Source organism: Pleurodeles waltl, chromosome 3_2, assembly GCF_031143425.1.
Source record: "Pleurodeles waltl isolate 20211129_DDA chromosome 3_2, aPleWal1.hap1.20221129, whole genome shotgun sequence".
Classification (NCBI taxonomy): domain Eukaryota; kingdom Metazoa; phylum Chordata; class Amphibia; order Caudata; family Salamandridae; genus Pleurodeles; species Pleurodeles waltl.
Genome location: NC_090441.1, coordinates 154267874 through 154294391, shown reverse-complemented (window position 1 = coordinate 154294391; position 26518 = coordinate 154267874). Strand labels below are relative to the sequence as shown.

The following is a 26518-nucleotide window of genomic DNA, read 5'->3' as shown; positions in this document are numbered from 1 at the left end:
AAGTACTACATTCATATAATTATTTATGTCTTTATATATTTGTAGTTGCTCAGAATTCAATTGTGATACCAAGTAATCCAACATTTAAATGTCATTTTTCACTTGGACTATTGCATCTTCAGCTTCTTCCATGGCAACCAGAGCTTCATTATCAATCACTGGTTGTGAAAGTGAGTCAACAGTTCTTGAAGTTGAAGTATTATCAGGTGATGCATTATTGTGTTGTATTTCTGCATTGTTATTCCTATCTGCTATTTCTTGTTCTACTGCTTCTAAATATGTCTGAAATTGAGGCACTGCAATGTTATTTTTATATACATGGAAGGCATCTTCATAGAATTCAAAGGTGTCCAAAATGTCTTCTTATTTCCACCCTGGTGTAAATAGGTGTAGAAGTGATAAATACTCAAATCCTTTTTTTCCTTCTGTGTCACAACTCAGTTTACATTGATTTATAAGTTTAGGTATACAATGACGGATTAAACATGCATTGGTCCCTTCAAATCTAAACTTGCCAGCTCTGATATCTTCTACTGCTTTATTTGTTTACTGTGTTATGTAGTGCTGTATTGTTTTTCATCGTAAATTTGTGTTTTAGAAGGCTTTGTAGTGCTTTTACAACTTCATAGCAGCAGTCCAGTTTATGTACCCAAATCAATCCAGAATGTGGTAGTATAGTGCTACATATGTAGCCCAAACATTATCTCACTCAATCATTGGCTGGCTGTGAAACGTTATGTTTTTAAAGTTGTTTCTTACTGGCCAATGATGTTAACCTGCATATATTTCATTCAGTTGGTTACTATTTCTTCTTCATGTATGTCAAGTGCAGGAGCAAGATGATTTGTGTTTGGCTTGTTGGCCATAGCTTTGTTTTTTGGGGTCAGAGAGCATACAAAAAAAGCCTATTTTGAAGGTAATTTAGGTTTAAAAGGAGTAGAGATTACCTGGATTGGGGAAGGAGGTTTGAGATGACATCAGTTACTCCCTTTAGTTTCCTCTCTTAGTTGATGTCTACATCCCCACGTTAGGATCATCAACTGTGGTGGACGTGATATTAGACACCTAAGAGGAGTGAGATTAGAAAGAGAAATGAAGCACACATTTTCCATGTTAATGTCTCTGTTTCCCAACATACATTGTGGGCCTCATTACAAGGCTGGTGGTCTTAAGACCACCCGCCTCGCGGTGGCAGTCAAGACCGCTGCTGCTGTGGCGGTCTGACTGCCACATTAAGACCCTGGCGGTCAGACTGCCAGGTTACCGCTTTCTCGGCTGGGATATGTGATCCCGATGGACTGATGGTGGGGGAGATCGCAATCGGCCTGAGCAGCGTTGCATACAGCGCCGCCCTGCTGATTACGACCTCGTTCTCTGCCAGCCTTTTCATGGCGGTTTTATCGCCATGAAAAGGCTGGTGGAGAACAGGTGCCACAGGGGGACCTCTGCACTGCCCATGCACTTGGCATGGTCAGTGCAGGAGACCCCCCTGCCCATCACCCTCGCAATGGTCACCCTCTGCTGCACAGACAGTGAACATTGTGAGGGTGCTGGTGCCCCCTGCAGGGAAAGCATTGCCGCCGTCTTGAGTACGAGCTGGAGACAATGCTGCTGACAGTTTCCCACTAGGCTGATGGGCGGAAATCTCGGTTTCCGCCCGTCAGCCTAGCGAGAAGCTCGTAATAGGTCTGGTGGAGTGGTCACAATCATTGTGGCAGCCACCCTGTCGGGAGGTTGACGGATGGGTGTTCCCGTCCTCCAAACTCATAATTAGGCCCTATGCGTTTTACAACATTTCTCAGAGAAAAAAGTGGAAGAGATCTTGTGTAAATGCTGCAAAGTTGAAAGAAATGTGCAGACAACAAGACAGTGTCTGCATTTTTGCAATATCACAGAATATCCTACATTTTTCATTTAACTAATACATTTTCTGAAGCAGCACTATATCGTCCATTTCACCACCTATATAGACCATATCTTCCTTTCAAAGCTGCAATGTTGGCTTATACAACTTATCTAAGTTTATTTTCTTTTCCAAATCACCAAAGGCTCTTGTAAGAGGTACCCTGTATTATGTACGTAGTGCAATATTTTTTTCTCAATTTTACTGTACCACAGTACGTCTTAGACACTACCGCAGTATTACTGCGGTACTCCATAAAAGTTTTTTAACATATTTGTCCTACCACTACACAGTGTATTAATGTGCCTTATTTATTGCTGTACTATACAGCATAACTAATGTGGAGTATTTCATATGTTTTTACACAATACATTTAAAGTGTACTTTAATCAAGATAGCTGCTGTTTCATTTTGGGAAGGTTTGGATTATCCAATCATATTCTGTTTTGTCATTGCCACGTACTGTGGTACTATTACATCTATGGATATCACTAAGTTATTTACCTACTACTGAAGCAGTTCAATTCAAACACCAATAAGGACCATATATGAATTCATTTGAAATTTCATTACAGTCTGTTCAGCCAGCTTTGCGCTACCTATGAGTATAGAGTCAATAAAACATGCATTAGTTTCCAAACCTGTTTTGGGACCCCTCTTGTTTCTTTAAACCTCCTTCATTAATCACCACAAAACTTTACATCATCTGTCAATGTAGAAAGAGGAATAGGCCTGAAAAAGTTTGTGGAGATTTGTCAAACAGGCAAAAGTATTAACTATAAAAACAAAGTGGCTACTGCTACTCTGTGTTATATATTATCCAGTGCTGGCCAGAACTGAGTAGCTATAGGTAGGATGGTGTTTCCATAGGAAATGTCTCTTTTTGGGTTGTTGGTGCTGTTTGACGAATCTTCATGAAGTGTTAAAAAAAGTGCTCAAAACGCAATTTCCACTCACAATTCCCATAGGGAATTTTGAAATGCGCTACTGCCAAAATGACTAAACAGAATTTGACCATATTTGTCAGGAAGCTGGATCTTGGGCCAGAAAGAATGCTTTTTGTGATTTGGTGTTAATCCATTGAGTAGTTTTTTTTTGTTTAGAAATTAAGGTTCAAAATTATTTGTATTTCTGAGCAGTTGGGTTTGCAGGATGTCCATGAGAATCCAGCAAGCACATCAAAACAACAGAGTGCTCTGATTGGCCAAGGGGGCTTTTTTATCTCTTGGACCACCTTGCTCCCACTGGAGTGAGGGTCCAGCTGAAACGAGCACTCTGGTTGGCTGGCCAAAAACATTGCAGAGGCCATTACAGGACTAGGGGACTTAGTCCCCTGTTGTGAAAATTATAACAAAAAAAAAAAAAATGCAGCTGTCATTGTATTGTTAAATAAAGCCCTGGGGTGGGCCAGGGCCTGGGGGTCATATATAGAATTGTTTGGGTAAGGGAGCGTGAGTGGGACCCCCTCCCCAAGCTAATTTTATCCCTGGGGACCCCATCCCCTGTGGTCCACCATGTAATCAAAGAGGGGGGCAGAGCCCCTTCTGTGAGCCTCTTAAGGGCCTGGAGCCTCTATATAACCAAGCATTTGCAATGCAATGGGTCTCGCATTTGCTCGAGTTAGAGCTATTAGCGTTGTAAAGTCCTAACTGGACTTTTCTTGTCACATAAATTGAAAATGAAAAGTATAACAGTTTCACATAAGCGAGCCAATTCAAAACGCCACAGCTGCCATAAGCATGTGTGTGAAGGAGACACACAAAAGGAAAAAGAAGTTCGCTCGCAGTCAAACGTTTCAGTGAAAGTGCAGTTAGCCACGTAACAGTGTCGATGTCCAAGGCGGTAACTAAACTGCCCCAAGGAGGGACAAACGTAAAGCATTTACCAATGATGACAAAGGATTTTTGAAGGGCAAGCCCATAAACGTGCGATAGCGATGCGCGTGAGGAGGGCATGGTTAAAAGCCCAAATAGATAACAACACGTCAGAAAAGCAGCGCTTGTGCGCTGCTATGCTCAACCTAAAAAGGGGAAGGGCCTGCACTGTCGCCTTCCCTCCCCAAGTCTGGGAACCCCATATCCCAGGGCCAACACATATATGCAAAGGGATCAGGGTGCATGTCAAATTGCACCAGTGTAAGTAATAGCTTTAGTCAAAGTGACATGGTCCCCATCACCAACAAAGCTGAAAATAATCCTGTCCCCCCGATATACCTCGAAAAAAAATAGTTGTCCAGACATTTTAATTTTTGATTTGTGTCATTGGATCATTAGAGAAGTTATTTAGCTTGGGTAGACGTTGCTGATCCGGGCCGAAATTTTCTGGACATAATTTTTTTTAAATGGCGTATGTGTTGCAGTGATGATGTAATATTTCAGGAACCATGAGACCTATATACTTCATTTTGGTGTCAAAACATAGGTTTTGGGGTCAAGTAGTCTTACAGAGACAGAAAAAACTCCTCAGCAACCCTTCCGCCATTTTCCACAATGGCAGAAATAATAAAGAAGAGACACATAGAAATGAAACAAATAATGTTTTTTAATCCTTTTATGTATACACCAAACAATGTTTATGATCTGAATATGAGAAAAAAAAAATGTTTATCACTCCTGTTTTAGACACATTTTCATAGTTCACTTTATTTGTTTTGGCAATCGCTTGTGGTACGTTTACAGACTGTTGAACATTTGAGAAGAGCATATTGACAGGGACATCTTTTTGTAGCACAGTTTTTGCAAATACATGCATGTGTAGGTTCTGTGCGTGGAGGGTTTAGAAATTTCGTAGGTTTTAGCACTCCATCAATATCTTCCCAACCAAATTCACATGCATCTTTCTCTACGTATGCATGATCCACAACATTTACATATCTTCTGATCAAGTTGAATGCTCTTTTAACGTGTCCACGCACAGAATATGTGATTGGTGGAAGGTCACTTAGCAGAACTGATCTCTTGAACTCACTGTACCGAAGATCATGAAATGTGTTATATTACAAATATTTCTAAAGCACAAGTACACCAGATTGGTTTCTTGGTGCTTAGGTAACTAGAACAGGCATGCAACAGCTCCTTACTCATATGCAAGTTTGAAGAACCATGTCTTTAAGAGTTTCCTGAATGCAGTGTAGCAGGAAGAGTGTGATTTCTAGAGGAACGCATTCCGGATGCAGGGCACCTATACCGCAAACCTGGAGCCACCCAGTGTCTTTTTTGTTGTTGTTAAAGGTGGAAGGAGAAAGAAGATTAGCATACTAGAACCTCAAATTGTGAATAGGAATATGTGTTTGTATATGAGCAGATACAAAAGTAGGACTGCCAGACTGGAGTGACTTTAAAATAAGGCACCCTGCCTTGAAAACGAAGCGCTGTTCTACAGGGAACCAGTGCTGGTTACTCAATAAGGGGGAAATGTGACAATTACGAAGTTGTTGAAACAACAGCCTAGCTGCTTGATTTTGGACCAGCTGGATTCTGTGAATTAGACACTTAGGAAGATCCAAGTACAAGGAGTTAGCATAGTCTAAACTAGAGAGGACCAGTGTAATAACCTGCTTTATCACCTCAAAAGACAAAAGTTTACAGATCGTTCTGATTTCCCTCAGTTGTAAAAAAAAAAAAAAAAACATGAGGAAATTATGCCAACTCACTTTGGGTTTCAAGTTGAAACTGGCATCAATCAAGACTCCAAGGCTCTTAATTGAATTCTTGGGCAGAGGGGGCGAGCCCATGGGCACAGGCCAAGATGAAGATCTCCATATAATAATAGTGTTTTTAATATTGACAATCTCTGTCATTCATTCAATCATGGATAAATAGCATAGTGTTTTGGAAAGAAGTTGCAAATTTGAGGGAGCGGTCAATGTTGAAGATCAATTACAAATCATAAGCATAGTTGTAAATCTTGACCTTCCTTTGATTCAGGGCATGCACCAGTGGGCGTATATACAAATTAAAAAGATAGGGAGGAATCCTGAGGGACACCACAGGACAACCTAACCTTAGATGAAGAAAAGGAGGAAAGCCTGACCTCCTGTGACCTGTCCTTCAACAAGGACTCGACCCAGTGTTGTGTAGTACCCCGAAGTCCCACAGCTATGACCCGGTTGACCAGAATATCATGGTCGCCCATGTCAGAGGTTGCCGAGTGATCAAGAAGCACCAATACCTGGGTGATATCCTTGTCAGCCGCCTCACGAACATCATCCACCACAGCAGGAATGACTGTCTCGGTGGAATGGGCAGGTTGAAAGCAAGCCTGATGGGGATCATGAAAGTTAGTTAACTGTACAAAGGAACAGATGCTTTTGGCTACACGAGCCTCGAGAACCTTAGCCAGAAAGTAAAGAATTTGGGAGATCATTTTTCAAAATAGAGGGGACGTCACCGGCTTTCTTTAGTAAAGACATCACAATTACGTCCTCAAAGGAGCTGTGAACCAGGCCACAATTTAAAGAGGTGTTGAGGAAGGCAAGGGCAAGCTAAGTGAAATGCAAAAAAAAACATTTTTAGAACCTCAGGAGGGCAGCGATTGTTAGGGGACCCCAATTTTACATCAGACAAAAGGTCCAAAAGATGCTGTTTACTAATAGCAGGCAGAGCAGACAATGTGGCTAAATTACTATGTGGCATAGGAAGACATAGCAGAAGGACAAGAAGGGATACTAACTTAAATATTAGTAATCTTATCAATGAAAAAGGAATTCAGGGCCTTGCATAAATTCTGCATGGAAGGGACTGTAAAAGTCACTATCAGGATTGGACAGTTCATTCATGATTTGAAAAACTTCCTTTGACTTGTTGACTAAATGGGTAATTTGCTTGTATGATAAGTTTTTGATATTGTTTAAAAGTGACAAACCGCTTTTCCCTTGGGGGAGTAGTTTTCTCGCCACATACGTTCAGCACAATGTAATTCCAGTGTGGCTAATTTTAGGTCCTCTGAGAACCATTTTGAGGCATCATGATGCCTTATTGGTCTAGCAATTATAAGCAGAGCATGGGAATCACACGTATTAGCCATTTCAGAATACTCTCCTCCAGCATGTCAAGGGTGACCTTGGTATCAGGCAGAGAAATTAGCCAAAGAGCTGCTGAAGGAGTTAATGTTAACACGGACCCAGTTTCTGGAGCATTTAGCAGCTATATGTTGAGGCTTAGGCAAAATCACAGTCATTAGAAAGAAAATGGTCTGACCATATACCTGGCAAAACATCTATGGAAGAGACTGAAAGATTGTTAGTCCAAACTTGGTCAAAAGTGTGACCCTTGTAATGAGTATGTGAGAAAACATGTTGGGTAAGATTTAAACTGTAGAGCAGATCCGTGAAATCAAGAGACAGTAGACCTCCGGAAGCATCATTTGGCCAATAATTAAAGTCACCTAATGTCAATATCCTTGTAAAGTCAATTACAAATTGAGGAAGTTGTTCCATAAAATGCGGCATGTAACCTGGAGGCCTATATACTAGGATGCAAATGAAGGGGGAGATAGACAAATCAAGTTTAATTATAAGACTATCAGCCATTGGAAGGTCAAGGGGGGTTAGACTGGAGAACTTTAAATGCTTCTTTATAATAGATGCTACATCCCCTCCAATTTTGCCTGCAGGATGATTGGTAAAGAGTATGTGATAATTATTAGGAAGGGCCACAAAGATATCAGGAGATGATTCAGCTCTTAACCCATTCCCAGTTAAGAATAAGATATCCAGATTCTCCGAGCTAAGTAGATGAGATATTTCAAGTTTATGTTTAACCATGGACCTGGTGTTCAAACAGAAAAATTGAAGCACTTTGGGAGTAGGTGGATGACCTGCCAAAACTCTCAAAGGGGATGTAGCTGAAAGATATATGGACTATATTTAGTAACCCTAAATCAGAAAGAAGTAAAATGGTGGTGTAGTCCGGCTGATAGGTTGTAGAGTGTAGCTGTCTAAGTTCATTAGGGGTATAGATGAAGTGTTGGGCAGCATAATTAGCCCCGGCCGGCCGCGGATGGGCTTGCCTTTGGAACACCTTTGGCACGCCCTCTGCACACATCTGTGCTTTTAGTGGCATTAAGAGGGAGAGGAGCTCTAGCCAAATCCTCCCGCCAGCTGAATCATTACCTCCCAGCCAATTAGTAGTGAGAGCTACATGTGTGACAGTCAGAACTTGTTTTCCACACATGCACAAGGTATTTTTCTACGTCTTTAAAGTCACATTCTTCTTCTGTCTCAGCAAATCCTTGTAGAAACTTCACAGCGTCAGCAGTTAAAGCACCAAACTTTGTTCCAAGTGTGCTCATAGTGTCATCACCCGTAAGAATATGTGCCTTGATAAGAACACTGGCCATCTCTGGGTCAAGTTTCCTGTAAAGAATATGAAGCAGGATTAAATGTCTTTTCTCACTTGTTCCATAACATATCCATAACTCTGACAATCCTTGACTTATGAACATTGCAATAAATCTAAGCAGCACAATAATAACAATTATGTTATTTGACAGCACAATGACTCGATTAGAACAATTTTGAACAGCCCACTCAACATGTGGCACAACATGAAGGTATGCTTCCTCCAATTTGCTGTTAAATTCTTGAACAATATGACCTGTACCTTTACATCTTTGCAGGCAACAACTCCTCATTGACAATCATTCCAATTGCTATAATTGGAAATTCAATGTTCACTAAAGCATCCGCAATGTTTTGACGAGTGTACATCTCCAAGTTCATCTTGTTCAATGTTGATGACCAGAATTTATCCAGTTGCACAGGTATAGATGTTGATTTTTTTTAATGCAGGCAAGGTCAGTTGTTCCACTTGTAGCCATTCATCTGATTCTCTCACATTCTTGAACAGATAGTTCAAGATCTGTCAAAGACAATGTCCAGTTCTTGCAAGGAGCACACTGACTTTGATCTCTGTAAAACAGTCTGAACGACCTCTCCAAAGTTTTGCATAGATGAAATATTGGCCATTCACAATTGTGACATATAGTCCACAACAACAGCAGTTTTCAACTACACCTTTTTTAATTGAAATTCTTCAGGTAAAAATGTTTTGTTTTCGAGCTCTTGTACACATTTGTGCTTCGCTTGCTTAGTTGCAGCATCTCAATCAAATAATACAATTGTTGGAAGAATGTCCTTGATTAATTCATTTTTTTTTTTGTGCTACATCCATCTCTCTATGTGCCTGCGAAAGATGTGTTTTTGTAACCTGTTTTGTAGTGGCTGATTAGACAAAACTCTTACTATGGCAATTAAAGCGTGGAAGTTTATAGTTTTAGTGATGATATTAAACTGCTTTTTCTCTTTCTTTACAAATCTCTCCCGCTTCACTTCTGCATATAGTTTCGATCCATGTTCCACGACATCTAGATGTGTCTTTCTATTGTTATCCACATATTGTTTTGTAACAAAGTTGTGTAGTCACACAGGTTCTGTCATTTCAAAGGTGTCTCCTTGCTGCTGCATGAAATGAAGAAGTCGGTCAACATGTTTATTAAAACGTTCCCCTCTCTTTCCCACAAGTTCGTGGTGAAGATCAGTTTCACGATAGTCCATTAATTTAGAATTTGTTATCTCTTTGAAAACATTGTAAATAGAAAGAACTTCATGGTAAACCAGCTGCCAGTGAGCAACATTAACTTTTAAGTGTCTGACCATAATATCCCCTTGGAGCTTTTCTGTGACCTCTGGATTGTCTGTTCCAGTTTCATATCTGGAGCCACAGCATTGAACTTTCCCTCTGTCTTTCGTCACAAAAAAGCTTTGAATTAATTTTCTGTAGATGATTGATTTTTCGACTTCTTCACTCTTTCTAAATACCAAGATCCACATATCAGGTAGTTTATGCAATCAAATTCACAAAACACAGGAATAAGTGACTCCACAGTCTTCACGTGCAGCTCCCAATCACCTTCCCAATCTGCATGTACCAAGTTTTTCACCAGTACTTACAAAGTTCTGATTTTTCTTCACATTCTTTGACAAACTCTGAACTTGGGTTTCAAGTTTTCTGATTTTGAACTGAGTGTATTGAACATTGCCTGGCTTTGCATTATGTCTTTTGAAAGAAGTGAACCCTTTGCGTTGTTCCCTTCTGAGATAAGGTATACAAAAACTAATTTGTCATCCTTGTTCCAGAAAGCATTCCAACGCAGTGTTTCTATAGCCTCAGATAGATGAGCATACCTTGAAATGAATGGAACAGAATGAGTTCCGTTCAATATTGACAGGACAGTTTTGCTTCCAAATATTTCAGCCTCAATAAGTGCATCGTCTAGGTCAGTGGTTCCAAACCTGTAGTCCAGGGACCCCTTGGGTTTTCAAGCTTAGTGAGGGGGGTCTGTGACTGCTTAGAAAATGAACTAATGTTAACAGATTAATAAAGTGTATATAAATAAAGTGTTTAAATGTGCAATTGCCAATTTAAAATGTACTGTAAATGTCAAGGAATTTGAAACTGGGGGCTAAAAATTAAATGAATATCCTCAGATTAATTTTTGGGGCAGTGCAGGTGCAGCTAACAGAACATAGTATGGACAAACTGAATTTAGAAAAGCTCCAATCTTCCTATTAAGATTACATTTTTTATTTTGTTATTGTATTTGTTTGCAAATTAAATCAAATGGATTATCATTTGTGCACATGAATGATTGAATGTTAGTTTCTGTATTTTTGTGTAATGTTTTGTGGTGCAAATCATCAACAATGTTTACGCCTAGGTCACGGACTTCAAGTAATGAATTAGTGTTCCAATAATGATTCTGTGGGGGTCCCTGGGTTCCACTAATGATAAAGTGGGGGTCCACAGATGTCAAAAGTTTGGGAACCACTGGTCTATGCCACATCCACTAAGATAACTTCTTGCACACCGCAACGCAACTTTTGTCATGTGGAAAATGCCCATCATTGGATGAAGATCATCACATTCTACTGGATTGCTCATAAAATTGTCAGCTACACTACAGAAAACAGCGTCATCGCAGAAAATTGGCAGGGTAGACTGGTCTTCAAGCTGAGCACACACATTTTGGAAATTTTTTAGAGCCGTGTATACTTATTATGGGAGACCAGCGCATGGATTCCAGCCCACAGAGGAACTGTTTTTTTCTTCATCCTTCAGTCTGCACTGAATTTGCGATATGATAAATTCAGTTAAATCAGCTTTAGGGACCACAGCATCCAGTAGAAGAAGAGCCACTTTGAAACTTTCTGGTAGACTGGAATGTGCTAATGGCTTGTAGTGATTTTCCACATGTTGGCTAGGCAGTTGGGTTATAAGTTTGCAGCTTCATTTGTTTAGGCTTACAGCTGACACAGCTTGTTTTCCAGCAGCTACTTCATTAGTACAGTCTTGAAAAAGCACCACAGAAGAATCATGTGCTGGATGTTCCAGACAAAGAAGAGCTGTTTTCAGAATCAAAAATAGCAAGAGCAGCAATTGTAAATCCTTTCCCAGTAAAGTGACTTGGAAGTCATGTGCTCTCAGATTCACAAGATTTTACAACATGAGCTGCTAACAAGTTCCTGCTCCATACTAGGTCATTATAACTTGATGATATACCAATCCTATTAATTGAAGTGATTAGCTCTCTACTTTTTTACTTCTCCTAGATTGTGTGGGCAGTCATCATGTGTAGCAGTGTTTTCTTTTTTTGCTGTGTTGTAATTCATAAAACATGATTTGGAAAAGACAGTACATTTGCACAGCATAAGCCTGTCAGTTCATGGGATTGTCTTCCACTTCTTCGATTATATCTTCAAAGCCTTCATCAATGTTGTCGGCTTCTATTCCAAACTCAAGAACTTTAGTTTTCATGAGTTTTGTTTTGCCGCTATTAAACAAGGCTATAAAAAAAAATGATAAGACATCATGCATTTTTGTTGATTCCCATGATTTTCAGAGCTCTGGGGCATCACAAAATTTGTCGTTAAGTCCAAAATCAAAATCTTTCAGGATGTTTCTTAAAGTAGTTCCTGCTGATTTTACTGCATCCTGTGATCTTATTTTGGCACCAGGAATTTTAATAGTCAAATCAGGTGAGTACATCATAAGTGTCTCATTTCTTTTTTTTTGGTTGACTAACAAAAACAAATTCTATCATTGTGCATTCTCACCAGAAAAATCTTAATTTTATTATATTCATTATTGTGGATTAATACAGTTTCACCAATGTTGACCATTATTTCTCTGATCTCACGGAGTGTGAACCTGGAGCCAGTACTCAGGAGTGGCTTTAAAACTTAATTTGCTTTTTCAAAGAGTGCAAACTTAACTGAAGGCTGGCGGTTACATTGCTGCTGGAAGGTCATTGTACATCCATATTTTTAAATGAATGCAGTTCAGGGGGGGCGTACACATCCGCTGCAAATACATTCAGCTCGCTGTTTAGATCAACTACTTGGCTGAAAACTTCATCTTGGAAGAAACTAGCTGCAGATAAAAACTTGTTTGCCCTTTGAAGCTCATATACTCTGTACTTTGTTCCTTCGTCAATCCCTTTGGCTCTTGTTCTGGCTAAACCACAGATTGAGGATCCTCTGCTTTCTGATCAGTTGTTGGTGATGTACGAGAGGTAGACATCGATCTTCTAAGTGGGTGGGCATTGGATTTGGTTGTCGTCGCTTTCTCAGAAGACTCAGATTCTTGATTCACTGATTTCTGCTATTTTTTGACAAATTGTTCACAGGCTTTTTTTCATTGTATACGACTTGTTGTTAAAATGATAAAATATTTGATCCACTTCACCCATCAGTTTCAATCTTTTGTGCATTTTGTCAGTTAAGAATAAGAATGGATTAGTTTGGCATACAACACATTTTTATTCGTTGAAGGAGTCCTCAGATTTTGTAGTTAGCAACACTCCATCAGAATGTAAAGATCTTCTGCTACCACCTGCTTCACTCATGTTCACGAATTTGAATCAATGGAAAACCTGAAACAAAAACAATGTTAAAATAAATGACCAATATGATGGCTAAGACACATCATTATAGAGGCGTCATTTTGGAAAATGGTGGATGGGTTGATTTGATGAGTTGTTTTGTGTCTGACTACTTGACACCCAAAACCTATGTTTTGACACCAAAATGAAGAATATAGGTCTCATGGTTCCTGAAATATTACATCAGCACATGCGCCATTTTTGAAAATGTGGTCCAGGAAGAAAAAATAAATAAAAGTAGAAATAATCAGCCCAGATTAGCAATGTCTACCCAAGCTAAATTACTTCTCTAGTGATGAAAAAAACACAATTAGAAAAATTAACTTCTCTGGGCAACAATTTTTCTACGGAGGTATATCAAGGGGCCAGGACCAAATGTGCCAAGACTACCCTTCTGGATCCTCATGTTGCATTGCAATAGAGCCTGAAAAGTGTGGAGGGAGGAGAAGGGGTGGGAAGAGGGTCATTGAGCAGTGAATTTCTGTCTTTGCTGAGTCACAAGAAGTTAAGATGTTACATCCACTTCTCATGCACACAACTACAACTTGAAATCACAGAAGCAGGAGACTGCTGCCCACTTCGTTTCACAGTAGGCGTGAGTATTCTTCTTAGCAAGTATGGCTGACTGTTTCATCATGTGGTAGTGCTGTGAAGCAAAGTTAATTGGTGGGTTTAAAGCGTGCAATGAAACCGCGCTGGCCACCATCGTCGGAGATAAACGATCGGTCAATAGAAAATATGTTCCTACAGGTCCTTGATCAGTATAAATGTAACCTAAATTTGTTCTCCTTTTTGCCTTTGTTTCCATGTGCCCACATATTTCAAAGGGATTTGCAAGGCCCTTTTATTACAAAATGCTGTTGTTGTCTAACCCCAACATTTATCTATCTGCTACTGGCCAAAGCTTGGAATGTGAGCAGGGAAAGTTCGGTATCTATGTGGGTACCAGCAACTAGAACTACTGTACGCAAGTGAAAGGGCCAGATTCCTTTCATGATTTGCTTGCAAGTGAGCAAGGTCAGAATTAGCTTTTCTTCAGGAGTAGTTTTCACCTAAAGAAACATAGCTACCAGAACTGAGACTGAATACATCCATGATGCTGTGCACCATGGGTAAAGAATTAAAAAAAAAAAAAGAAGTCTTGTGTCACTTTATAGGCAAGCTCACCACCCATGCACAGGCCTAATAATTTTACGTAGCCTCTTTTTTCTTTTTGAACAAAAAAAAAAGTGAGGAACTTTTTAGTTTAAGCAGGTGGGGGGAAGCAACACAGAGGATAAAAACACAGAAGGGGAGGGGTGAGGGGAGTTGGGTTGTTTGTTTGCCAACCAGGGCAGGTGGATAAACCAACATGGAGGGCATGGATTGGGGTGGGGGGTGAGTGAAAGCAATACAGAAGGCATGAGTGAAGAGAGGACTCGACATGGATACACTGAGTGGGAGAAAGGCAAACAGGCAAGAGAGAGAAACATGGAGTTGGTGGAGAGAAGCACACGGGGAGAGAGAACACAGAGTGGCAGATGGTGGGAGAGAAGTACAGGAGGAAGACAGTCAGAAAACACATGCACCCTGGTCGACTGCTTAATGAAACAGAAAAAGGTAGCGCTTGAAAAGTGACACACACTATCTGCGTCTATGCTACAGAGGAGGGAGAAACACAAGAAGAGGAAGAAAAGCCTACACGAGCTGCTGAATATAATAAAGCCAACCAGCGGTAAGCAATAGGTGGGCTCTAAGCCCACTGTAAGCTAACAATATGTCTCTCAACAAACAGCTGTCTAGTAGGCGAGATCTTAGAAGCAGAAGAGAAATCTCAGATTGGCCATATATGCCCAATAACTCTCAATGATGAATCAGCAAGTTGAAAGCAATTATATCCAAGTTGAAGAACTGCATTTATTAAGGAGATCAATTCATATAGGTAAGATGTTTGCTCCGAGTTGAGAAGTCTGTTTGACATAGGAGAATTAAGTCTTTTTCCTAGGGTCTGCTTCAGTTCCTTCTCTATCATTTTCATATTCTTCTAAAGTTGAAGGAATATACTTATGTTTTGTATTACAGAAGAGAACAAGGGAAGTACAAGAAATGTTTGATATAATGAGTATTCAGTGCTTCTAAGATTAAAAAAGATTTTGCATAACACTAATGGGCTGGAGATTGTAGAAATCCAGTTGTACTAATGTTTTAATGTGCAGCCATTTGGCCTTAACTGGGACCTCTTGTCTCACAGCTAGAGCTGTTTTGTATCTTTATATGTGAAGCGTAATGTGTCTATATGAAGAAACCTGCCTTTTGTTTAGATGCAACTGAAGGACACGTGCTCCAGATTTCAGCATGTTTTATGGTCTCACTCATGCACCTTCTTGTTAGAAAACTGAAACTGCTGGTGACATAATCCTAGGGTAGAGGCATCCATAGTTTGCTACAAAGTGTTGCAGCCTTAGCCTAAGGAGTTTCTCTTGTCGTTGACTGTGGGGGGAGATGTCTGTCCAATGTTTGTAATCACAGCTGTATGTATGTATTGGTATTTATATAACAAAACTTAACAGTAAAACAACAGAGCGGTCAGAGACTAGCTACCAGATCTGCACATCAAGCAGACATCACACAAATACAGTGTATGCATATTTAGGGACTGGGAGATTAAGTGATTTGCCCAAAATGAAACCAAGTTGAGTCTGGCTCCTCAGGTCTCAAAAGCAGAAGCTCCAGCCACAAGGCCACACCTCCTCCCCTTTTTAATAAGTACATTTTCCCGACTGAGCACACAAGCAGCGTATGGATGTTTTCTTCCACGGTATGACGACCATCAAGATTCACGCACCTATGAAGCCTTCTTGATCTCCACATTAATAAAGTACTTGTACTTTAGTAGTAGCGCATACAGAGACAGAATAAAATTGATTCTTACCAGCAACCAACTAAATATTTTGTTATGGCTAGTAACTCGGATATAGAATGTACAAGACCTTTATGCAATAAAGCATGATTTAACTCAATTTCTACATGCAAGTTATAATTTGCTTGGTTTTAGTGAATTGTGTACACTTAAAAACTCATCATATAAAGTGCTTAAAGAATCAATGACACTCTAATGTAGATATTCTGTACTTTGTTTCAGAAATGCCTTGTTTGTCATTTATTATACTGTAAGACACTTCAACAAATCAAGAAAGCTTATAAAACTTGTACTGTCTTAAATATTTATTTAATTGTATCAAGAGTGAGCCATGTTAGTGGGCTCCAGAGCACTGTAGAGCTTACGACAAAATGTAATACTGCAGAAAAATTAAAACAGTTCTGTAAAAACTAGCATTAACAGAGCCAAATTAGACTTGAACATCAAAGTACTAAACAAAGAAATACGCTCATCCCAGTGAAATGACAAAATACATACATAAGAAATAAATCTTTAGACTGCTGAAATGTTTGTGGAACTGAATTCATTTTATGTTGTGCAGGTAAGCTATCCTACGAAATGCCTTAAAAAGCATATTGGAGATACATCTGGTTCCTAAAATGGTATATTGGAAGACTGCACTACAGCCACCAATTGGTCTATTGTGAGTCAAACACACTGTAATACAAGGACAGACAGATGAGGCACATTGTTAAAACTTCCCCACACTGAACAGAATATGCAGATCCTAAATGTTGTGCAAAAATGCAGTGGATGTTTTTGGAAGACCTTTTAACATTCCAATCCCATAATCTATTTTGGATAGCACCATATCAAATAGAGGGTTCACGGCCATCCAAATGTGAATAGATGCACCTCCTAATCACGTCACAGCTCTCCAGTTAGAGCTTAACTGCCCCTCTCATGTATAACAATCTATTGTCTAATATTCAATTGCTTGTGGTTCTCTCTTTACGGTCAATTGATCTTTGCAGTTTTCAGGCAAATCGGTCTATAGAAGCGTAGAAGAACATCAGCAGAGTTCCAGTTTGTATTCTTATAAGCATTTATTAACACTATGGGCCTGATTTTGAGTTTGGTGGAGGGGAATACCTGGTCACAAACGTGACGGATATCCCATTGGCTGTATTACAATCCCATTATATCCTATGGGAATCGTAATACGACAGACGGGATATCCGTCACGTTTGTGACTGGATAACCCATCGGCCAAACTCTACCTCAGGCCCAATGTTTATTATTTTGAGGCCTCGTTCTACTTTTTATCCATACGATGCATGGGGGTTGAACTCCGCCAGGCATGTGATTTTGAAGCGTTATAGTCATCACTCATTCAGATGTGATCTGCGTGGGCTAATTTGTATGTGAGGAATATTGTCTGTGTGCATCTGGCAAGGCCATTTGATATTAGTGGAGAGCCACTGTTGTACTTGATTCATTTACAATTAGGTTTTAATCACCTAATGTGTTAGTACCTCCCAGCCAAGAGATGAGAAACATCACTTGAGGGTTCTTCGAAGAAGAAGAAACGAAAATCCAAGTTAAGATTAATTTAGATGGCAAACTGGTTTACTGCTGGAAAATAAACATACTGTGTTGCAAAGGTTGGAATAAACAGAAATCCATGAATGCTATATGAATCATTGAATTGGGTAATAGTTACAGCTGTTGTTTACAGGGCTATGAAACTGCACCTTCTAATTTAGCAGGTGTATTCAAAATAACCATAACAATAATAATTATTATCGGCCAATGATGTATAAGTAAATCACCACAATTATCAAAGTCTCTGAAAAGCTGGAGGGCAAATTAAACAGAACCGGTGGTCATAAAGGGGTTAACCCCTACAGAAATGAGTAAAATACAAAAACACAAGAAAGAGCAGACAAGCGCTGTGAAGGGTTTTTGTGGTGGTGGTCTGGATAAAGGCATGTTTTACAGAAACATGAATTAAAATAAAAAGCACAATGGTTGATAGCACATACAAAAAAAGGAGACAATAGAAAAAAAAGAAAAAGGGATATAGGGTAAATGGTAATAAAGAACAATGTAAAAAAGTGACAGTAGGGGTTATACAGATTTATTAATTTTACTATGTATAGGGTTAGGTTGCCTTTTGGCCTCTTCAAAGTGCTTTATAAGAAATACAGTGGATTTGGGAAAAAGGTCTTCCACTAGAATCAAGTTTTTTTTTCACACTTAGTAAAATGGCCAGGTCTCTCATTAATAGTTCAAGTCTCCAATAGGGTTATATCTTCTGCACAGTTGTGATATCAGGGATAAACCTCCATTTTTGAGTCAAGGTATGCTAGGATAATCTTTCACATTTTTAGTAATGTGTGTTCTCTGGTGTCTGTTGAGAACTCCCTTTTGACTGAAGCTTTTTTCACATTTAGTACAGTGATAGGGTTTCTCTCCAGTATGTGTTCTCTTGTGCACTACAAGGTATTCTTTCTTTCTGAAGGTTTTTTCACATTCGGCACATTGGTACGGTTTCGCTCCCATATGTGTTCGCTTATGCCGTATGAGATATTCCTTCTTACTGAAGTGTTTATCACATTCTGTACATGAGTAGAGAATCCAGGCATGTTCCGTATTTTCTTGACATGCAAGAAGATTTGCAAGATCCAGATCTGCGTCCAAGCTACTGAATGTATCTGATCGCTCTACTTTCAGGGCCTCAGGACTTAAAATGAAATGTCCTGGATTACTAAAACCATGTGGATTAGCGGTCTCTTCTTCAAGTTCATGAATAATTTCAGACCACAGTCTGCCACTATAATGGATTCCTTTCTCAGAGCGGTGAGGAATCTCCATTTGTGCCTCTTCATGATGGGTCATTCTATGATGATGTACTGCAGGGTTAACAGACTCTGCTACAATACGTTTTCTGTTCATGGTTCTTTCATCTGTTGGAGTAAAATGAGAGCTTAGTCAGTAGCATTCAAACTGTTTTTTGTGGCAAATATGTATAGTATGACTAGACCCCACAATACTAAAGATGGACAATTTTCTGAGAACACTACCAGCTTCTGGTGGTACCATTTAACTTATTTATTCACATACAATTTTCACAAAATGTGATACCAGGGCACATGCTGCTTGCCTGCTTTTCTTTGCCACCTATATTACCCGTCAAAGAGAAAACCTCAGTCACAAACCCCAAATTCTGGCTTGAGATTAACTGAGATTAGAAAATTACCAGTAATTACAAAACTGTGAAAATTCCCATGACATTCAGTGTTTCAAACACACAGACTAGTGTTAATGAGGTTTGCATGGAAACAGGGTCTCACTGCTACAAGCAGATAATACTGGCTCTAAGATGCTGCTCGTTAGAAGCATCTCAAAGATGTTTTGTTTTTAGACGGTGTATGAAGTGCAATAATGGAAACATGGTATTCTTCCGGGTCCAAGCAGTTAAAGGCTATTGACTAACCTGTGCGGCTGCTGAAGCATTCTGTTCTTTTACTGTTGTGATGGTCAATGGAACAGCTCTCTTCTTCCTCTTCTTTTATACACAAGGAAACAACTGTTGGGGTGACCAAGTGTAATGTTAAGAAAGAGTGGTTTGTTTAAAGATTGTAGTGCGATTTACATTGAACAAAAACAAAATACAACTGAGCATCGACAATTAAACGGACAGTTCAGAGCTGTAGCAAATGTTCCAGTACATCAAAACATACTTCCAAATTATATCAAAATGGAGACGGGAGACTGCATTCAGCCCTTTAGGCTAGGAGTCCATCTGTATGTTATTGTGTTCGCAAATGCCTGAATATCCCCACAGACAAAGAGCAATCAGATCATGTATCTATGTATGTATGTATGTATAGTAATTATTAAAGAGCGAACCTAGCAAAAAGGCAGCGGGCGCTATACATGGTTAAAGACAAGCATGAACTCAACATCATAAAGTAAACAAGTAAAAGGAGATGAACCTGGGTTATTAACACGTGATGTTTTTTTCTTAAACAAGGCGAGTGTTTAATTTTGTACTAAACTGGGGCAGCATTGGGCAGTTCTGATGGATATGGTAATGTTGGAATTCTGTGAAAGGCTGCTGAATGCACATATGAATTTAAGTGTATTAAAGAGAGAGATGGCTTTCAAGAGTATGGTCAGATCTCTGTTATCTCCATGTAAGCTCCTTAGATTTCTGGAAACAAGTAAGAATTGCACATGCTTATCCGAGGACCTTCGTGTGGCTGACATGAGTAAAGCAGAGCTTTTCCCAACTATGGGCACCCTATGAGGTGTTATAAGAAGCTGATGTAAACATGGAGAGAGCCATTAACTGTATACACCTAAGAGGATTACAAAAGGTGGTATTGACAGGAAGACCTGCTGACTCAACACATCTTTTTTAAAGAGACTTTATCTAAAGAGAGTAGGTATGAACAGGGGTGAGATCTATCAAACAGCCTTCAAAAGAGCTACCATTTACACTGTGCCTACCCAGCAGAGCTGGCATTGACAGAGTAGAAATGACTGTTCACCTGCAAGCATTGATCATGTAGTCTGGAATGTGGTGGCGTAGAATTACCCAAGACACACATAACGGAACATTTCAAGTGCTGGCAAAGATGAAAGCAGAGAGGGTTTTAAACATACGGACGGGGCTTTTTACTGTGGATTGAACAGTGTTTGCACTTTCTTCCATAGGTTCACAGAAGACTTTAGAACTGGAATAAAACAAATGAAAAGCAAAAGGGAACAGCTGCCTAGAAGCTAATGATGGTTATCCAATAAAAAGTACATATCCATGACTCTTCATTGTCCTACCAGAGGCTCAAAGACCCAAAATGTATGGAGTAAGGGCTACATCCAGATAGGATTCTTCTGCCAGAATTTCCTGCACAATATTACCCCTTTAGTTTCTTCGCTAATGTTGGGAGATTTACCACCCAATTCAAACCAGGATCCTTCGGAGCGTGTATAGTGTACCTGAGCTGGAGTGTGTGCCGCTTTCTCTGACTTCTGCACCAAGATGATCGATGAAAATTGAAACTGGCTCTTCTTCATTCTGCAAATATAGGCTGCTGTTGGGATTCGAAAATCCTGTAAATCAAATTCAGAAATGTTTTATTTTTCAGACAATAAATCTAACATTCTTAAAAGCACTGACTACAGACACATTGTAATTTTAAGAAACAGCTATTAATCGTTTTATGCTTATTGGTTTAGGGTCTGCCTTCAGTTTGCTGAGCAGGATTTGTGAGCGTTTCAAAATCAAGTTCTAGTACATCTTTTAACATCTTCTTCAGGTGCACATTCACAAAGGAGAAAAAGTAATTTCATAATTTGAATTAATTTTTAAAATGTAATATTTTGATTGGCCTTTTAGTAATATACATTCTCAAAGCTTGCATAGTAACACCATGCACTAAGTCCATAGGTATATCCACAGAATGACCAGAGGCACCATGCATGGTTTCACAAGAGCCTCCATAATTGGTAACACAGAATGCCTTGAGAACTATTTTAAATAAAATGTAGTAAAACCCAATGAATCAAATTATAAGAACAAAAACCCCTCTCCCCCCACCCCGTCCTCTCGCTCTGTAGAGATTCGCATTTAGAAGGACAGCAGACAATACAATGTATCTCCAGTTGCACAACCCTCAGGCCACCTCGAGTTGTGGTCTTCAGTACCCAAACTCTCATTTAGGTCATAATTTCCCCATCATACATTGGTAACGCTACATCGAGCCAGATCCCTCATTGTACACATTCTCTGTTGGCATAGAGGCAGCGGGGTAAGAGTCATCAGGATTGTGGCTCCCCATGCCAGTAAGCCATCTGCTAGTTTATCATCTTGCAGTACTTTCTTCATTTGTGTCTTCTCCACCCCAGCCCTCATGTCCCACAGCTAGTATACAGCTGAGGGCAGGGGAGGGTTTGGGCTCCGCCAACAGATGGCTATACACCGCTTGGCTAGAGTCAATCCAAGCAGTGCAAATTTCCTAGTAAGCTTTCTATTTTTCTTAGGCGGTACCAAACCCAACAAGCATTGCATCAGGTCCCTAGGTATCAACCACCCTGTAGCGCTATGTAAGCGTCCCAGTAACAATCTGTGAGCACCTCAAAACAATGTGGAAAAAGTCTGCCACTGTGTATCCACTCAGCGTGTACCCCACACACCTGGAGAGGTATTGGAAACGGCCCTCTCTACAGGGTCACTCCCAAACATTTTGCCTTCCTCCTACTTTTTGCTGGAATTGTGTTTGTTGGCCTTAGGACTATGTGCACTTTACCACTAATAAACCAGTGCTAAAGTGATTGTGCTCTCTCCCCAAAACATGGTTTGATTGACATATACCTGATTGACATATTTAATTTACAAGTAAGTCCCTTGTAGCGTGGTATACCATATACCTAGGGCCTGTAAATTAAATGCTGCTAGTGGGCCTGCAGCACTTATTGTGCCACCCACTTAAGGAGCACTTTAAAACATGCACCAGGCCTGCCATTGCCACTTCGACTTGGAACTTAAAACCCTTTGCCAAGGTTAAAGCTCCCCTTTTGTTACATATGAATCACCCCAAAACAGGCCCTAGGTGGCCCATAGGGCAGGGTGCTGTGTAATTAAAAGGTAGGACATGTACTATTTTAGTTTTACATGTCCTAAGAGTTAAAAACTCCCAAATTTGTTTTTCACTCCTGTGAGGCCTACACCTCCCATGGAATAGCACTGAAGATTCCTTATTATATTTCATAAGCTGTAATTCCTAAACCAGAGGTGGTAGATATGTCATGTTTAGTATCTACCATGAAAGAGGGTTTATCGTTCTTAAAGTCGCATTTATCATTACAAGTTTGAAAGTGCCACTTTTAGAAAGTCAACATTTTCCTGCCCTTAGCTCTCTGTGCCCGCAGCCTGCCTAGGTCACATGACTGGGTGTAACTGACAGTTGAGACTTTGTGAATTCACCCCAAACATTAACAATACGGGGATTAGCAGAGCCTGAAAGGGCCACCAACTGACTTGATCAGGGCTGGAGAGCTAAGCACAGCACCACTTGCAAGTGAATAGGCTGGGTTCTGCCACCACACAGTAGGCTTAACTACCCTGTATTGTCAGTGCAGCCAGGGCAGGGGAGGCAGGAAATTCCTGGAACTTCAGAGAACCTTTCTGGAACTTCATTCAACTTCTAGGAGCAGGGCACCAGGTTATAAAAATAGGGCTCTCAGACCTGCTCCTCAGTTCACTACTGGACCTGCGGAAGGACTCCCAGAAGACTGCCTGCTGCTGTGACTTTCTGTGCACTCTACCAGACATGTGCTGTACCTCAAAGGACTGCTTTGCTGACTGGAGCCTAATTGTAACTTTCAGAGGCCAGCTCTGCTGTAGAGCCTTGCATCACCATCTGCACTCAGGACTTCAGGAGTTAACTCCAAGGGCTAGTTTAGCTGGTCTCCTGTTCTGAGCCACAGGGACATAACAGGTTGCCACCATCTTTAAACTTGCACCTAGACCCAGAACGAGTGAGTCCTAAACCCCCAAGAAGAGGTCTCCATTCATTTCTGTACCCTTGATTGTGGTGCTAGATGTGCCCAGGTGACCATTTTCTAAAACTGAGGACTTGCTATTTTGAACCTTAAGCTTTAAAACAAAATTGTAACTCTGGTTCTAGTAATTGGATTGTGATGGTTTTGGTGTCAAATAATTAATTAAAATCTTCTCTATTGTTCTAAATGGTTTGGGATTTTATGGTGTTGTGTTGGGTTTTCACTGTGTTGCTGAATGTGTACTGCATAAATACTTAACACATTGCCTCTAAGTGTTGTGCCAAGCTACCCAGGGTTAAGCACAGGTTAAGTAAGAGACTTTTTGTTGTTCACCCTGCAAGGTACTGTGGCTGTTGCTTGACCTGGGCTCACACCACAGTCAAACCATCCAATTTCTCATAAAGGGTATATAGTGTACAGGTGTCTGGGCAAGAGGTATGTGATATACACTATATTATATAGTGCAATTTTAAATTCTGCGTTGGCAGAGACCTCCTGCACTTCTCTATGAATCCTACCCCACTCTTCACTTATGACTGGAAACTCACTAACCCGCTGCCACATTGCCTCCACTTTAAGGGGAGCCTGACTGCCCGTAGGGCACAGTATATATGGGTGGCGAGTCTCCAACCGCCCACCAGCGTCCGCACTGCTACAAGTGTCTAAGTAGGTTCTGGGGCATCCAAGAACTCCAGCCATATTTTTTGAGCTGTGGCTTCCATTTTTTGCATACTGGCGGAACTGACCTGTGCCCAGCTCAAATATCTACGTCCCCTCCTGTATAGTAGCAAATCGGCCCGATGGATACAAGTCCTCCAAAGTAACACAGCCCCCTCCTCCTGCCAGCAGTCCATGGACATAGATTGTTCAATTTGTGAGAAGAGCTAGATTTTCCATATCTCTAGCTCTGGCACAAAGGGTGCCCTGTGGAGAACTACTCACACAGCCCTCTTCCAGAGTCTGCACATCACCCTCAACACATGTGGCATTGTCCCTGGCGTTCTAGTATCCCGCGGCAGCAGGGCTCCCAGGTCTTCTCACGCTACAAAGCCAGCCAGTAAGGTTTTTTCCCAATTGAACTTGTTGCCGAGCCAGTGTACGTTGTGCTGTAAATGTGATGCAAGTTAGTACATTTAGAGGTCAGTTACTTCCATACCACCTCTATCCCAGTCGAGCTGCAGTGTGGCGAGCCCCACCCTTCATCTTTTTCCAGCCCACAGTAGGCCCACCAGGACCTTGTCCAGTTCCAAAAAAGCACTTTGGGGTATCTCGTACATGGTTTCCGGCAACGCAAATGCACCAGGGCAGTACCACCATCTTAATTAGGACAATCTCTCCCATTAGGGAAACCCTGAGAGTGTTCCAGAATTTAATGGATGGCTCAAGATTAGTGATCACACTGCCCATATTTAAAGTATGGCACGGTTGTATTACATACCCTACATGCATGCCAAGGTAACATACACGATCCGTATTCCGGGGCAGTCTTGACTCAGGGCGGCTAGCTGCCTCACCCGGTTCAGTAGAAACAATCCCAACTTCGAACGATTAACATGCAGTCCCAGGAGCCCCCCAAATTCCTTCATCATGTTCAACAGGATCGGGCCAGGATGTCCGACCGACTCACATAAATTATTTAGTCATCTGCATATAAGGACACAACATGGGTCGTCTGACCCCCCGGCCCCTTATATACCCCAGCCATGCAACACCTGTCTCAGCCTGCATGCCACTGGTTCCACAGCCAGGATGAAAAGCAAAGGGGAAAGGGGACACCCCTGCGGAGTTCCCCGCTGGAGCTGGATCACCTCTGACACCAGGGACCTCATATGCACGCACACCAATGGTGCAGCATATAACAATTTAATCCAGGTGACAAATTTGGGTCCCAACCCCTTTCTTTCCAACGTGTGCCACATATACTGCCAGCTAACTTAATCAAACACCTTCTGTATATCTAGGAAAGCAAGGGCATATTGATCCTGTTCCAGAAAGGGGCGTCAAAGACGTGTGCCAACCTTAGCAGGTTACAGAGCGTATTTCTACGGGGAATAAACCCCAATTGGTCAGGGAGGACCAATCTAGGGAGATGGCGCATACATGCTTTGCTAGTATCTGGCCAAGTATATTTTGGTCCGAATTTAATAATGATAGAAGCCGTTAACTGGCTGCGTCTAGAAGATCCTCCCCTGGTTTGGGTATTAAAACTACACGCATGGATGCACAGAGCACTCCCCTCTCCAAAGCTTCCTGGTAGACCAACAGTAACTTATTGTAAGGAAATGCCTCCTTGGCATGGTTACCCCCTAACTTTTTGCCTTTGTTGATGTTAAGTTTTGATGGAAAGTGTGCTGGGACCCTGCTAACCAGGCCCCAGCACCAGTGTTCTTTCCCTAAACTGTACCTTTGCTTTCACAATTGGCACAGCCCTGGCACTCAGATAAGTCCCTTGTAACTGGTACCAAGGGCCTGATGCCAGGGAAGGTCTCCAAGGGCTGCAGCATGTCTTATGCCACCCTGGGGACCACTCACTCAGCACATGCACACTGCCTCCCAGCTTGTGTGCTGCTGGGGAGAAAAAGACTAAGTCGACATGGCATTCCCCACTGCCTGTGGCATAGGTAAGTCACCCCTCTAGCAGGCCTTACAGCCCTAAGGCAGGGTGCACTATACCACTGGTGAGGGTATACGTGCAAGAGCACTATGCCCCTACAGTGTCTAAGCAAAACCTTAGACATTGTAAGTGCAGGGTAGCCATAAGAGTATATGGTCTGGGAGTTTGTCAAACACAAACTCCACAGTTCCATAATGGCTACACTGAAATCTGGGAAGTTTGGTATCAAACTTCTCAGCACAATAAATGCACACTGATGCCAGTGTGCAATTTATTGTAACATACACCCAGAGGGCATCTTAGAGCTGCCCCCCTGAACACCACTCTGGTGTGTGGCAGGCTGGCAGAAACTGGTCAGCCTACACTAGAAGTCAGACATGTTGCTGGCGACCTGGGGAGAGTGCCTTTGTCACTCTGTGGCCAGGAACAAAGCCTGTACTGGGTGGAGGTGCTTCTCACCTTCCCCTGCAGGAACTGTAACACCTGGCGGTGAGCCTCAAAGGCTCACCCCTTTTGCTATAGCACCCCAGGGCATCCCAGCTAGTGGAGATGCCCGCCCCTCCGGCCACTGCCCCCACTTTTGGTGGCAAGGCTGGAGGAGATAATGAGAAAAACAAGGAGGAGTCAC

At 41.2% G+C, this 26518-nt stretch overlaps 1 protein-coding gene across 1 annotated transcript in view; it reads right to left on the bottom strand.

Moving 5' to 3' along the window:
- The window catches only part of LOC138286355 (zinc finger protein 845-like), a 367802-nt gene that overhangs the window by 292847 nt on the left and 48437 nt on the right, over positions 1-26518 (bottom strand). The window contains exons 5-9 of the mRNA XM_069226512.1: positions 20712-20825; positions 19204-19296; positions 18064-18673; positions 8096-8258; positions 5936-6163 (exon numbers count right to left, since the gene is read on the bottom strand). Coding sequence (XP_069082613.1) covers positions 5936-6163; positions 8096-8258; positions 18064-18673; positions 19204-19296; positions 20712-20825 — 1208 coding nt within the window. The remainder of the gene's footprint in view (positions 1-5935; positions 6164-8095; positions 8259-18063; positions 18674-19203; positions 19297-20711; positions 20826-26518) is intronic.